The sequence below is a fragment of the Bufo gargarizans genome, chromosome 1, assembly GCF_014858855.1.
Source record: "Bufo gargarizans isolate SCDJY-AF-19 chromosome 1, ASM1485885v1, whole genome shotgun sequence".
Classification (NCBI taxonomy): Eukaryota; Metazoa; Chordata; class Amphibia; order Anura; family Bufonidae; genus Bufo; species Bufo gargarizans.
The window spans coordinates 347,770,431-347,786,894 of NC_058080.1; the positions used below are offsets into that span (position 1 = coordinate 347,770,431).

Sequence of the window (16,464 nt, forward strand, 5' to 3'; positions counted from 1 at the left end):
GGTGAAGTGGGTAAAAATGGCAATTCTGTAAGTGTTTTTTATTTTTATGGGGTTCCTCTTGCGGTAAATATATGATCATTTTATTTTGTGGGTTGATACGGTTATGGCAATACCATATTTGTATAGTTTTTTTTTATGTTTTTGTGTTTGTGTTTAAAATAAATGATATTTTGCATCACCATATACTAACATCCATAACATTTATTTCATCAATATAGCTGTGTGAGGGTTTCTTTATTTGCATGATGGGCTTTAGTTTTTATTGGTATCATTTTGGGGCAAATATGTCTGTTTGATCACTTTTTATACCATTTTTTGTGGAGGTGAAGTAGGCAAAAATGGCAGTTCTGTCAGAGTTTTTTCTTTAAATTTTTATGGGGTTCCTGTTACGGTAAGTACAATATGATCATTTTATTCTGTGGGTTGATACGGATATTGCGATGCCAAATTTATTGGCAAGGGACGGGTCCCTGTGCGACTTTATAGTTTCACAGCCCCGGTAAGCAGTTTGGATGTGACTGTACGTCCAAATGTGCTAAGTTACATGCGATTTAGACATACAGTTACGTCCAAATGCATGAAAGGGTTAAAACAATTTTTAAACCAGAATCACTACATTATCTCCTTAACATCGGGTTTATAGCCTTTAGAATTCATGTTGGAAGTGAAAGCAGCTGAAACCTGCGTTCACTTTCAGCTGCTGTCCCTCCCGACCCGATTTCTTACCCTGCTTTCACACCTGAGCGTTTCTCAAACGCGCGTTTTAGTCGCGCGTTTTTATGCGCGTTTTTTTGCAATAAACGTGCGTTTGTGTGATTGACTTCAGTGTCCTATGGCCACAAACGCCCCAAAGAAGCTCAAGAACTTGATTATGCGTCGGGCGTTTTACAGCGCGATCGTACGCGCTGTAAAACGCCCAGGTGAGAACTATTTCCATAGGGAAGCATTGGTTTTCATGTGTTGAGCATTTTACAGCGCGTTTGAACGCGCTGTAAAACGCTCAGGTGTGAACTTAGGGTAAAGGCTATATCTTCTACAGAGCCTGAAATATGAAGGCTTAAAGCAGCCATCTTCCATCACTCTGCTTCCCGAGCTCTGCTTGGACTGTACTGTTAGGGCCGCTTCACACGAGCGGATGCCGTGCGTGGCATCCGCTCCGTGAAAGAGTGCCAAGACCCGCTGCAGACTGCAGAGGCACGGAGCAGTAACATGACTGTTAATGCTCCGTGCCTCTCTGTGATCTCTTTACTACGAAATCACAGTGACAACTGTGATTTCGTAGTAAAGAGATCACAGAGAGGCACGGAGCATTAACAGTCATGTTACTGCTCCGTGCCTCTGCAGTCTGCAGCGGGTCTTGGCACTCTTTCACGGAGCGGATGCCACGCACGGCATCCGCTCGTGTGAAGCGGCCCTAAGGTTCTTTTCCCAAAGCCCAAGCAGACGAGGTTAAAACAGTAATGTATGAAACGTCTACATGATGCACATTCACATCAGTAACTTTTCTTACACTGACTCCAGTTCCCGTGCTGTGTAACCACAAATGTGCCATGCATTGCATTCAGAGGTCTCATGAGCATGGCTAGTTTGCAGGTACACAGCAGGGAAACCATTCAAAGAGGTTGTCTCATGAAGATACATACTCCAAAGCATTATTGCCTGACAGTGTTACAATTAGACCATATTTCTGGCAGATAATTATTCCTGGGCTCCCACATTAATTTACAGGCATGTATGTGATCACGTGACTAAGGCTATTTTCACACTGGTGTTTTGGCTTTCCGTTTGTAAGATCCGTTCAGAGTTCTCACAAGCGGTCCAAAACGGATCAGTTGCAGCATTTTGGTGTCCGTCTGACGAAACTGAGCCAAACAGATCCGTTCTGACACACAAGGTAAGTCAATGGGGACAGATGCGTTTTCTATGACACAATCTGGCACAGTCTTGGCTATGTTAAAGATAATACAAACTGATCCTTTCTGAACGGATGCAAAAGTTTCTTAACTGATCCGTCTGTGCAGATCCATGATGGATCCGCACCAAACGCGAGTGTGAACGTAGCCTAACAAGTACAGCATGATGGAAAAACATTTCATGACATGCACAAATAGATAATCAATTTGTTTGAAAAAGTTAAGTAACTAGAGTATATAGGACCAAGCTTTACAAAGTTTAGTTATATTCCTACCTGCAGTGAACAGATATAGGTCCATCTTGTCCAAACTGCTCCTTCGTTTTGTGTACTTGGCCTATGAAATCGATGAAACCTTCACCTGATTTTGGCACACCTTGTTCTGGCCAATCAGTGAACTGGAACTGACGTACTGTACGAGACTGGCCATCCTATACAAAGAAAGAAATAAGTCAATCTGTTAGAAAACTATTAGTCAATATTTCACCCTGATGAATGTGAAAGGGGCTGTACAGTTTACTTAAATCAGGTCTTTTTTTATGGAACCACCTTTGCTAATTTTCCCATCTTCACTAAGTTTAACAAAAAAAACTGTTTACGAACATCAACATTTACCTACCCCCTGCCCCCCACCCCAGAATAAGTCCAATATATTGTCCATGTGTGAAACCATATATATGTTTAGCATTAAACAGCAAAATAACATTTATTTGTTATGAAATTAAAGGCAAGTTCAAATCAAAGCTAGTAATTTCCGTTGTTCTGCTCCATTATAAGTGAAGAACAACAAAAATATCAAAAGTGCCAGATTTGGCATGTAACTGAACAAAAAAAGGAGCTTAACAGACTCCATTGACTACAATGGAGTCCATTCAGTTTCCATTCGAAAACCTTTTTTTTTTTTTACCAGACAAAAGTCCTATATGCAGGACTTTTTTGTCCAGTCTTATTGACAGAATCTGTGATGGAAGCCTCGAACAGAGTCTCCATCACAGATGTGAAAAAGCCCTAGTACAGCAAGTTCACATATAATAAGACCAGAAGAGGCACACTTATGTATGAGATTTCTCAATATCCTCTCCTGCCATCTTACAGCCTGAGGTGGCATGTTAAGCCTAATGCAATAGTTGTGGAATGAGTGCCAGGGAATGGTCATCTGAGGCTGAATCTGCCTTTCAGACCCTTAAATGAGCTTTTGTACTGTCCTGATGTTTCTAAGAAATTTTGTTTAGGGGTGGACGCATCCTTTGTGGGAGCTAGAACTGTTCTAACTCAGAAGACTACTTCTGGCAAGATGGTCACATGTGGCTACTTTTTTCAGAGACAGAGAAATAATGACAGTCAAGCTGGCATTGGAAGAGTGGTGTTATCTTCTGGAGGTTGTTAATCATCCATTATTGGTTACAATGATCATAAAAACTTCTCTAGCCTGCTGAATGGCTCATTCCTCATCAGGCCTGATGGTCAGTTTTTTGCCCATTTAAATTTCCTGTTACATTTCTGTTCTGCAGACAAGAACATCAAAGAGGACCTTTCACCAGTTTTTACTTTATAAAAGCGATAACTCACACTGTAGCCTATGTCCCTAGATGTCATAGCAGTAATTTTTTTCATGATGTGCTCCTCCATTGTGCCACTGTGCCCATCGTTCTGTTTAGGTGCCCTGTATGCTAATTAATAGCATTGGAAGAGGGAGGAGGAGACATCAGCTTTTCTCAGTGGGCATCTTTTCTATCTGGCTGTAGCGCTGTCCAATCACAGCTGAGCACATCACAACCATTGAGAAAAAACTGCTCATCTTCTCCCTGCTTGTGATGTGCTACACTGTGACTGGACAGCGCCACAGCCAGATAGAAGAGATGCCCACTGAGAAAAGCTGATGTCTCCTCCTCCCTGTTCCGATGCTATTAATTAGCATGCAGGGCGCCTAAACAGAATGAGGGGCACAGCGGCGCAACGGAGGAGCATATCATGAAAAAAAAAATAGCGATATGACATTTAGGGAACATGGACTACAGTGTGAGGTTTCGCTTTTATAAATTAAAAACTGGTGAAAGGTCCTCTTTAAGGAAGATGCCTTGTCCCAGTCATTTGATCCAACTGACCTACAGGAGGTATCACAGCACATCATTGACCCAGCTAAAACAGTGATGTTGCATCCTGTTTGATAGAAAGATATCCCTCCTGGTAAAACTTGTGTTCCTGTGGCCAAGAGAAAGCAGGTCCTTAGGTTATTGCTCCAAGATAGCCAGTCATCCGAGACAACGCAAAACTGCCAGCCTGATGGACTCCTTCTTCCTTTGCCCATGCCAGAGGTCCCATTGAGGCATATCACCATGGACATCATTACCAATTTGCCATCCTTCTCTAAATTATTTGGGTGGCAGCAGATAGTTTTTTTTTTTTTTTAAAGATGCCCAATTTTGTAACCCTGTTTGGTCTACCCTCCGCCAGCCAGCTTCAATTATTCATTGAGCACATCTTCCGTCTTCATGGGTTCCCTCTGCACGTCATGTCTGACCGATCTTTTGCATGTCAAATTGGACTTTTCTTCTGCATACCATCCGCGAACAAATGGACAAGTGGAGTGCATCTGCAGTTCCCCTAAACCGGGGTCCTGCAAAGTGCTCATATCACATTATAGCACAGCTGTCCAACATAAAAATAGTACCTTTATTGTGTCTGTGCAGGGCCGTCTTTAATATTGATCGGACCCTGGGCAAAAAATTTCTTGGGCCCCCTGGATCCCGCCTTCCCACACCCTAGCATGCAATCATGGCCTCCACCACAACACACACACACACAAAATCCACAAACCTGGTAGAGTACAGTGATGTAAATACTTCCAGTTCTGAAGACTCCAGCGGCTCAGGATCAGTGCTCTGGGCAGCTGGGCTCAGGCTGGAAGTGGGCACCGCTCTGCAGGAAGGAGACCGGGGCTCGGTTCACCCTAGCGTTACAGTGCACCCCAGAGTGTGCAGTATAGCACCCTATAGTATACAGCAACCCACAGCATGCAGTATAGCACCCACACTATACAATATACAGCACCCCACAGTATATAATAGGGCAGTATAGCACCCCACAGTATACAACACCTAACAGTATACAGTAGAGCAGTATAGCACCCCAGAATATACAGCACCTCATAGTATACAGCACCCCAAACTATACACTATACAGCACCCCACACTATACAGTACAGCAGTATAGCACTCCACAATATACAGCACCCACAGTATACAGCACCTCACGGAATACAGCACCCCAAACTATATAGTATACAGCACCCCAAAATATACAGCCCCCCACAATATAAAGCACCCCACAATATACATATACAGCACCCCCATAGTATACAGTAGAGCAGTATAGCACCCCACAGTATACAGCACCCCCATAGTATACAGTAGAGCAGTATAGCACCCCACAGTATACAGTAGCTTACAGTATATTAGTATACCAGCCCCTGTCACCTTTTCCTGATGTAATCTTCACAAAAAAGCTCCACAATTATGGGAAACTTCTCCTGCAGCAACACTCCTGGTAGAGAGAAAGGACCTTTGATGACCTCATAGCCACGTGACCAGTAATATTGCTAGGTTACTGGTCACATGGTGATTATGTCATCCAAGGTCCTAGAAAATCACAGCTCTCACAGTATGCTGCCTGGAGTGCCGCAGGCATGGCATGGCAGCACCCCCCTGTGTAGTTCACAGCCTGATACCCGGGGCAGTGGCCAGCAGGGCTCAAGATGCAGCTGCCTTGGGCCCCACAGGAGCAACTGGGCCCGGAGCAGCTGCCCCTTTTGCCTCTTGTTAAAGACGGCTCTGTCTGTCCTACATCCAGAAGCTGAAAAAAGCACTTTATAAAGATATGCAAATTAGGTCCCACAAGTGCCCAGGCCTCTCTCCAATGTGCCCACATAACTGCTCCCCTTGTAGTCCTCTGGCCCGCCCTCCTTTACTACTTCATACTCCTCTGGCTTAGAAATCTTTTGCCATGGCTGATCAATGCCAGGCCTGCGCATGCGCACTGCTCTGCCCACTGTGGCAGAGGCACCAACCTTAACAGGACACATGCATGGACTCTAAGTTGAACGGCGCTTGCGTGAGATTTCCAAGGAGGATGGAGTAGGAGAGGAGGAAGGGCCAGAGGACTTCCAGACGGCGCGATTATGTGGGCACATCAAAGAGGGGCCTGGGAATTTGTGAACTTAACGCTGCCCCTGGGCACATGCGGGACCTAATTTGCATATCTTTATAAAGTGTTTTTTTCAGCTTCTAGATGTGGGACAAACAGAATAAAGGTACTATTTTTATGTTGGGCAACTGTGCTATAACACAATATGATTGGTCTTAAATGCTTAAAGTTGATGACAAACTCCCTTTAGTTTGGAACATTACTAAAAATGATTAATGATTTGTACAGTATACAGTTCCAAAAGCTGTCTATAGTTGACACTGTTTAGTTAATTATGCCCTGACTCTGCCACTGCCATTTAGCTCTGCCTACCATGCAGGGCAGATGCTAGTTCTAGCAGATGCTAGAAAGAGGCTATTTCTCCGGAAGAACATCATATTAAGGAGAGAATCCCTGAGGGAAGGAGGAACATATATCCAAAAAATATCACAAGGCTGTGCGTGTTAGCAAGGTATTTGCTCGTTATGGCTATAAACTTTGCTGCTTGTAGAAGGATTAAAACACAAGTAGTATAACCTCTCCCGCTCTCGTCAAACTCAAAGTGACAGGTGGCCACGCCCTTTTCAGATCATTCCACTCATAACCCCGCACCTACCCAAACCATGCCTAAAATCCGCCCCTTCAAATCCCCTTTTATTATTTTAGATCCGATAAGGCGTCAGTAATTCAATTAAGTTTAATGTGTTTAAAAATAAAATGATATTAAACTTGTATTAACCTCTTATTAAGTTATTATAAATATTGCCAATAGCTATTTGATCCGTCTATCTATCTATAGACCGAAGGTGTCACCGAAGGTCCTGCAAGGTATACAATGCAGTCCAACACGTTAGTAATTTAATTAAGTTTAATATGTTTAAAAATAAAATCATATTAAGCTTGTATTAACCTCTTACTCAGCTATAATAAATATTGGCAGTGGCTAATTATAAATATTGGCAGTAGCTATTTGATCCGTCTTTCTTCCTAAAAGCTAAAACACCTTTGATAATGTCACCGAAACGCCCCATTTTCCGCCCAAAACCCCAGCCCACTCCGACCACAATCCCGCCCATCGTGATGTCACCGAAAGTCCCGCAAGGCAGCAGTCCCTTTGTTAGTGGACCTGCGATCTTTGAAATTTGCTTTTAATTATATATATGTTTAATAAAATGTAATTAATTAAATACCAATCTATCTATTTTATCTATCTAGCTTTATATCAGTCTATCTATATATCGACCTATCTATCTAATCTATCTATCTTTCTATCAATATTTCTATTTTTCTATCTATCAATTTATCTGTTATCTATTATCATCTATAAACCGGCTTAATAAAATAATACTATAAATATTCTATCTAACTATCTATCTAACAATTTATCTATTTATCTATCTAACTATCTAACTATCTACCTATCTATCTATCTAGCTAGCTTCTAACATCTATCTAACGTCCTATCTTTCTATCCATCTAAGGCTGAATGCACACGGCTGTGTTCCGCGGCTGAGAGCAGTCCGTGGCATGCCGGGCTGGATTCCTGTTCAGAGCAGGAGCGCACGGCGTCATTGGTTGCTATGACGTAGTGCGCTTCATCTCGCCACTCTTTGTCAAGCCATGATACATAGTGCAAAGTCAAGTGCTTATATAGCATACACGATTAGCAAAGTGATTACATCATTATATATCAATATCCACAAAAACTGTGTTAAAAACAGTATACAAAAAGTGTACATGATTTTATACTGAAAACAAACAATAGATCATAAAGTGCTATGTGCCAATGTTGTATACATAAATTCATATGTTTACAGTACATATCATACAGAACCCTTCATTAATCAATATCGCATCCCAGGTGTACATAATTGTGTAAATTAGAAACAAATAGCTCATTTAATCAAAAGTTCTCACATGCAGCTTGAGACGGCAGGACCTGGTCGGCGTCCAAGACTTCATATTGCGCAGGCGTGGAATACTTCTCATCCCACGAGAATATCCTATCCCATAGAGAACATAGGCACCCACAACCAAGATGGCGACCTAGCACTAAGTGTCAACTGAGCATGCTCCAGCCCATAGCAAGGTGGATGCAGTCTGCCGATCACCTGATGACGTCACATGACCGCAATTCGCACACAAGAGCAATCCATTCTGCAGTATTTCTTGGGGAGTATGTGACCGCTCAAGACAAGTGGATTATTATACATGATGAGTTTATCACCTGAATTATTCATATGCAAGGTTATGGGAGCAAGCTCTAGCGCAGGGATGTCAAACTGCGGCCCTCCAGCTGTTGCAAAACTACAACTCCCAGCATGCCCGGACAGCCTACAGCTATCAGCCTACAGCAGGGCATTGTGGGAGTTGTAGTTTTGCAACAGCTGGAGGGCCGCAGTTTGACATCCCTGCTCTAGCGGGTGGCAATGGCGGGATGCCACTAGCCCGACTTATACTACTGTTTGACTCCCTTCCTTAAGTAATTATAAAAGAAATACTGCAGAATGGATTGCTCGTGTGCGAATGGCGGTCATGTGACGTCCAGCTTGCTACAGGCTGGAGCATGCTCAGTTGAAACTTAGTGCTGGGTCGCCATCTTGGTTGTGGGCGCCTATGTTCTCTATGGTATAGAATATTCTCGTGGGATGAGAAGTATTCCACGCCTGCACAATACGAAGTCTCGTACGCCGACCAGGTCCTGCCGTCTCAAGCTGCATGTGAGAACTTTTGATTAAATGAGCTATTTGTTTTTAATTTACACAATTATGTACACCTGGGATGCGATATTGATTAATGAAGGGTTCTGTATGATATGTACTGTAAACATATGAATTTATGTATACAACATTGGCACATAGCACTTTATGATCTATTGTTGGTTTTCACTGAGTATAAAATCATGTACACTTTTTGTATACTGTTTTTAACACTGTTTTTGTGGATATTGATGTATAATTATGTAATCACTTTGCTAATCATGTATGCTATATAAGAACCTCCTGACGAAGCCTCTCCAGGTGAAACGTACGTCGAGGTGCAGCTTTTGGTCACACGCTCTGGGTCCAGTATATCATGGGTAATACATGTTTTGTTGTTTTGCTCAGTTGGTTGTTACATTTCTTTTTATATCTCTATTACCACCTGCACTTGGCACACTTGCCTCTGTCTGTATTGTACAGTTCAATGGCTATGTGCATATCTTATGCGGCCATCCCAGGTTTTTGGGTGGGCTAGTTTGCCTTGTGCTATTTGTACATTTTTTCATTTATCTTTCTGTGCATGCAACATACATACCAGTACATGTTACTTTGAGTGAACCTACAGTTCTCACAATTTTCATGCTGATGTATACCTAGGGCTGTGACATCTTTTTCCCTGCCAGCTGGGTGTTTGGGAGAGAGGTTGTATCTGACCTCCTTACATGAGGTCTCCCCCCCCCTCCTGTACACTTGTGCCTTTTGTTTCATATATTGTTTGTTATGTGATCATGTCTCATAAAATTACATATATTTTATATGTGTGTCTCCCACTTTTCTTTGGGGTTATTGGTTCTGTTTTTGGGTTGGCTTGCTATATAAGAACTTGACTTTGCAGTATGTATTATGGCTTGACAAAGGCTTCATGGAGTGTGCTGAAACGTTGCTGTTACCACATGGGTTAATAAATCACCCACTGTTTTACACGGATATTTGAGTGCTGCCTTGGCTTTTTTGTACATGTCTTTCTATCTATCTTTCTATCAATCTATTAAAATATTGACATATCTATTCTATCTGTCTATCTATTATCTATCAATCTTTCTATCTATCCATCTAACAATGTATCAATTTATCTATTTATCTAGCTTCTAACCGCTATCAATTTATATATCTGTCTATTTATCCATCTATCACATATCTATTTATCTATTATATATCTATCTATTTCTCTATACATCACATATCTATTTATCTATGTATATGTTGAAAAAAGATGGCAGCACTCCAAATTGTGATTTAAAAAAAAGGATGGTTTATTAACCCATCTGACAGCAACGTTTCAGCTCGTGCTCTTGCAAGACACGAGAATATGTCAAAGGGTATGGCAACCACATCAAAGATGGCCGCTCGCTCGACTATGTTCAGGGCGCATGCTCGTGCCAATACTGGCTGGCACGCCCCTTATCCTTCGTACAAGCAATATAAAGATATACAGATAAACAAAAATTAACTTGGTAACTCATTGCCCCGCATTTCACAATAGATCCAGCTGGCGGGACCACAGTGAACCCATGAATGATCACCAGTTCCTGTGTCACCATGTTGTGTAGGGGGGGCGCTAGAAAGCAGTGGCCAACAGCGCACACCCATCCCAGACCTTCCAGCATAACTATACCCATGCTGACACCTCAGGGGTATATAGGGACCACCCAAGAGGCAACTTGGAAGTGTCCCTTGAACCAATTAGGGCTGGGCACCAAGGTGTCACCTTTGTGTGATCCCGGGTGCCCACCAAAACCTCTGCAACAAAGTTATGTAAAACAAAGAAAAACATTATCAGGCACTACATACAATTAAATTTTTACATTCATTCAAAGTAAAAGTTATGTTAACCAAGACGTCCGTAACAAAGTTATGTAAGACATTATCAGACATTACATACAAGTAATAAGGCTGAAACTCAGCCTGTGTTTGTGGGAGGGGCGAAGGAGGCCTATATAGCACCGCCTCGCTCTCCCATCATGGACGCCGCGCTCTACGTGACGTCTCTGCACTTCCGAGTTCAGTACTGACGCTGCCGCTTACCCACGCTGCTGCTCGTTCCTGCCTCCGGTAGGAAGTCTTCTACCCTCCCGAACTGCGCTCCCCTGGTAAGCTAAGCGGCGCCTCGAGCTGCTCCCTGCCCTGGGAGCCTCGGCGCCGCGCTCTTCATATGTTTTCACATGTCCGCATGCTGGCTCCACCTCCCGCACCGGTCTCCAGGCAACGCTGACGCTCGGGTCCCCGGCACGGCCAGACCCCCGGCACTGGGAACCCGACAGCCAGCATGCCTTAGTATCCACTAGAAAAACTCATTTTTCGCCAGAACCAACAATCTATTGAATAGTTTCCACCTAAATATGCTTCAAGAGGTGCCATCTCAACAATCCCACAAAGCTGTGAGGACAAGCCGTCTGCAGTCCACATGTCACAGAATGCACTTTGTTCTAAGCAAACAAGCCATTCATATGCATCAAAAAGGAATTGTATGGCACAAACCATAGTTGCCATGACACGCAGAGAGCCAAAAACATGGTTCTATGTCTTACGGCTTATTCTAGGGCAAAGACAATAAACCACTGGTTTAATCACAATCAGCGCCGACACAATGCCCCAAGGAATACAAGAATTAAACACTGCTACCCGGCCTCAGTAAAGCAGTGCATGCCTTGGTAATGAGCTGGCTTTGGGCACCTGCAATACCAAAAGGATTTATTGGAAATAAACATTTAAAGGCCATGCAGACCATATATACATGCGTATCGTGCATGGTTAACAAGTCATATATATAATGGAGTTCACAGGACCCACCCAAGGAGCAGTTTAAAAAAAAAAAAAAAAAAAAAAGTCCTCTCTCCAGTATACAGAGCATGTGCACACGTTTTAAATTTCATCTTCACGCCATTGTCTGCCACGTAGCAGATCCATGTCAAGTTTCCCTAGGTTCATTTACGCTATCGTCTGCCACGCAGCAGATTCATGTCAATTTTCATTAGGTTCATCTACGCTATTGTCTGCCACGCAGCAGATTCATGTCAATTTTCATTAGGTTCATCTACGCTATTGTCTGCCACGCAGCAGATTCATGTCAATTTTCATTAGGTTCATCTACGCTATTGTCTGCCACGCAGCAGATTCATGTCAATTTCTTTAGGTTCATCTACGCTATTATCTGCCACGCAGCAGGTTCATGTTAATTTTGTCTTTCCTTAAGATGCATCCACGCTACCATCTGCCACGCAGCAGATTCATGTCAATTTTCATTAGGTTCATCTACGCTATTGTCTGCCACGCAGCAGATTCATGTCAATTTCTTTAGGTTCATCTACGCTATTATCTGCCACGCAGCAGGTTCATGTTAATTTTGTCTTTCCTTAAGATGCATCCACGCTATTATCTGCCACGCAGCAGATTCATGTCAATTTTCATTAGGTTCATCTACGCTATTGTCTGCCACGCAGCAGATTCATGTCAATTTTCATTAGGTTCATCTACGCTATTATCTGCCACGCAGCAGGTTCATGTTAATTTTGTCTTTCCTTAAGATGCATCCACGCTATGGTCTGCCACGCAGCAGATTCATGTCAATTTTCATTAGGTTCCTCTACGCTATTGTCTGCCACGCAGCAGATTCATGTCAATTTTCATTAGGTTCATCTACGCTACCATCTGCCACGCAGCAGATTCATGTCAATTTTCATTAGGTTCATCTACGCTATTGTCTGCCACGCAGCAGATTCATGTCAATTTTCATTAGGTTCCTCTACACTATTGTCTGCCACGCAGCAGATTCATGTCAATTCTCATTAGGTTCATCTACGCTATTGTCTGCCACGCAGCAGATCCATGTCAATTTTCATTAGGTTCATCTACGCTACCATCTGCCACGCAGCAGATTCATGTCAATTTTTTCTTAAGATTTATTCACGCAATTGTCTGCCACGCAGCAGATTCAGGTCTCTTTCCTGACACGCATCAGGTTCATCCAGTCATTGCATGCCACACTGCAGCTGCCGTTTATTTGTCCTGACACGCATCAGGTTTTATCCGGTCTCGTTTCTTTCCCTGACACGCATCAGGTTATTCAATATTTTGTCTGCCACGCAGCAGTCCATGTTAATTTTCCTGACACGCATCAGGTTCATTCACCGCCCTGACACGCATCAGGGACAAGTTTCTCATGTTACATTTGCATTTCCTGCCACGCAGCAGGTGCATCGGTCACCCGACAAGCTCGGACCGTTTCAACCTGGTTGGACCCTGATGCGCCTCAGGGGCATTCACCACTAGCCACGCAGCTAGTTCACGGGTTCCTGACCGCCGCCAGGCATCAGGTCATTCAGGGGCGCCTCACATGTATCAGGCACGGTCAAGCTTGACTCCGGGCTCCCGCTCCCTGATCCACGTCAGGTTCTACTTTTCTCCTGCATCTCTCAAGCCTCACCCCATGTTTTCCAGGGTCATCCCAGAGGTCGGTCTACTTCAAAAAATTCATTCAGGTGATTTCCTCCAGGTACAAATCCTAGGTCCCTTTCCATCCAGGTCATTTCTCTTCCACGGTTTCGTCCAGGTAAGTTTGGTTTTCACTACCTCATCCCTCAGGATCAGGCCGGTATCAGGTATGTCGCCTTTTCTTTCAGGTAATCTAGGCCAGCTCGTCAGGTGGGTCAGCCCTCTTAACCTCTTCCTGGTGACGGATTACTGTCACTCTTCGGTGTTATTCATGTCATTCAATTTATTTATTTAATTATTTATTTATTTATTTTTTCCCAACACGCATTAGGGTCATCCGATCGTCCGTCTACCGTGCGGCAGATTCACGTCATTAATTACTGAGACGCTTGGGGTTGTCCTGTCGTTTGTCTGCCGCGCAGCAGATCCATGTAATTTTTCCTGACACGCATCAGGTTTCATCCGGTCATTTGTCTGCCACGCAGCAGATTCATGTAACTTTTCCTGACACGCACCGGGTTTCATCCGGTCATTGTATGCCACACCGCAGATTCATGCCATTTTATTGTCCTGATACGCATCAGGTTGTTATCCAGTTATTTGTATGCCACGCAGCAGATTCATGTCATCTTGTTTTTCCTGACACGCATCAGGTTCATTTACCACCCTGACACACATCAGGGACAGGTTTTTCTTCCATGCACTAGCCACGCAGGTAGTTCACGAACTCTCGACCACCTGACACGCATCAGGTCATTCGTCCCGATCTCTGGCCTCACATGTATCGGGCACGGTTAAGTTCCTTGACATCACGGGCTCCCGCTCCCTGATCCACGTCAGGTTCTACTTTATCTCCAGCATCTCTCAAGCCAGATCTGGGGGGAGCTTTGGAGGCATAAGCCAGTCATCTTCCTCACAGACAATCAGGCAGTCGTAGAAATCCTCAGCAAAGGCCTTTGCTCTTCTCCACAAATCATGCCTTTTGTCCGCAGACTAGTGTCTTGCGTTACAGTATAACTTCCATTTCTCATGTAGGTTCATACAGGGTTCAGCAAACACGGCGGCCGATGCCCTCTCTCGTTTCAACTTCCCTGTTTTCTTTCAGGCAATGCCAGACGCAGATCCATCAGGGGTCCCTCCACCCACCCTCGAGATACTGACGATGGATTAAGCAAGCAGGTCAGAAGGGCTAAGGTCACTCAATACAGCTAGGAACCACAAGACAGGGTGGGAAACCTCCATACAATTCTCCCTCAGACATCCACAGGAACAACTGGACCGAACGACTTATGTTATGGCACTCCTGGCTTATTGTCACACAGACCTTCACCCATCATTCAATACCTTCAAATTTTACCTAGCAGGGGTACAACATTTTTTCACTTTAGATTACCCAGCCAGCCAGTCCGTTTTTTCGTCTCAAGCCATTAAATCCACCCCGAGAGGGATTCAAAGAACAGCAGCAAGCCAGAGTCCCGAAGGAAACCAGTCACCGGGGCAATGTTCAGGGCCTTTTTTCCACCTCCCTAGACAATGATCCTTTCGGGCCATATAAAAGCATAGTGATCAAGCAGCTATGTACCTCTGTTTTTACGGGTTCTTACGGCCCGGGGGAATTCACCAGCTCTCCTGGACACGCAGGCCCCACTTTAGATCAATTAGCCTGGCAGCAGACGCTTGCACCCTCTCACTCCACTCCATCAAAACTTCTCAAGTGGGACCACCAGTTGAAATTCGCTATTACCAGACTTTCAATGACTGGTGCCCGGTTGCCGTGTTCAAAAGCTATTCGCCACCTCAAGATCCCGCGCCGGGCTGCCCTCTTTCCCTTTCAACTCCAAACATCTCACGACGTCACAGTTCGTCCACCACATCAGAATCTTAGTTTCCGGACTAGGGTTCGACGCCAAGGCCATTTTGGGACATTCATTCAGCATAGGGGCGGCATCCGCAGCGTCGAGTCATGCGGTCCCAGCGCACGTCATCCAGAAAATGGGCAGGTGGCATCTTCCTGTTTCATGCACCATGTTCCGAACCCGCAGGCTGAGATTGCCAAGGCCTTCACCAGCTTAGCTCTATGAGTTCTGCATTAATCTTTCCTACCCGATTGATTTTTGCCCCTCATTTAGCTCGCACACGGCCATGGCTTCCGGCACACCTCAGCCATTGATAGTTGACAGTCAAGTTACCCCTCCCCCAACTTAGTTCGTCCACTCTGTTCCCGCCGTAGCCAGGACCACAAGTAATAAGGCTGAAACTCAGCCTGTGTTTGTGGGAGGGGCGAAGGAGGCCTATATAGCACCGCCTCGCTCTCCCATCATGGACGCCGCGCTCTACCCCTCCCACCCTTCCCCTTTCTTCACCTCTCTCACCATCAGGCTTGCCCCTCATTTAGCTCGCACACGGCCATGGCTTCCGGCACACCTCAGCCATTGATAGTTGACAGTCAAGTTACCCCTCCCCCAACTTAGTTCGTCCACTCTGTTCCCGCCGTAGCCAGGACCACAAATACATTTTTATATACAGGCAAAGTAAAATTTATAACGTTAACCAAACTTAGAGCCAACAATAGAGCTTGAGAAAGGCTCTATTGTTGAGCCGAAACTTTGTTTTACCACTTGGGTGAATAAAGGTTTTTTTACTTTATCCTTGGAACATTGGAGTGCTATCCGTTTTTCCTCTTTAGATAAATTTCTAGATAGATAGATTGTTAGATGGATAAATAGATAGAAAGGCATTTAAATAGACAAATAAATGTTATAGACAAAAAGTTAAATAGATGTTTGATAGTTATCCATGTTATAGATAGATAGCTAGATAGAAAAAAAGGTAGCTAGATAGATATTAGAAGATAGATAACTAGATGGAAAGATAAGTCGTTAGATATTAGAAGCTTGATAAATAGATATACGTATACATAGATAAATAGATACAGTACAGACCAAAAGTTTAGACACACCTTCTCATTATAAGAGTTTTCTTTATTTTCATGACTATGAAAATTGTAGATTCACACTGAAGGCATCAAAACTATGAATTAACACATGTGGAATTCTATACATAACAAAAAAGTGTGAAACAACTGAAAATATGTCATATTCTAGGTTCTTCAAAGTTGCCACCTTTTGCTTTGATTACTGCTTTGCACACTCTTGGCATTCTCTTGATGAGCTTCAA

The 16,464-nt window shown here is 43.8% G+C and overlaps 1 protein-coding gene across 18 annotated transcripts in view; it reads right to left on the reverse strand.

The window, feature by feature from the left end:
- PTPRS (protein tyrosine phosphatase receptor type S) overlaps positions 1–16,464 on the reverse strand; it is a 580,801-nt gene that overhangs the window by 82,850 nt on the left and 481,487 nt on the right. For all 18 annotated transcript variants that reach the window (XM_044268386.1, XM_044268351.1, XM_044268378.1 and 15 more), the window contains one exon: positions 2,189–2,343. In XM_044268386.1, coding sequence (XP_044124321.1) covers positions 2,189–2,343 — 155 coding nt within the window. The remainder of the gene's footprint in view (positions 1–2,188; positions 2,344–16,464) is intronic.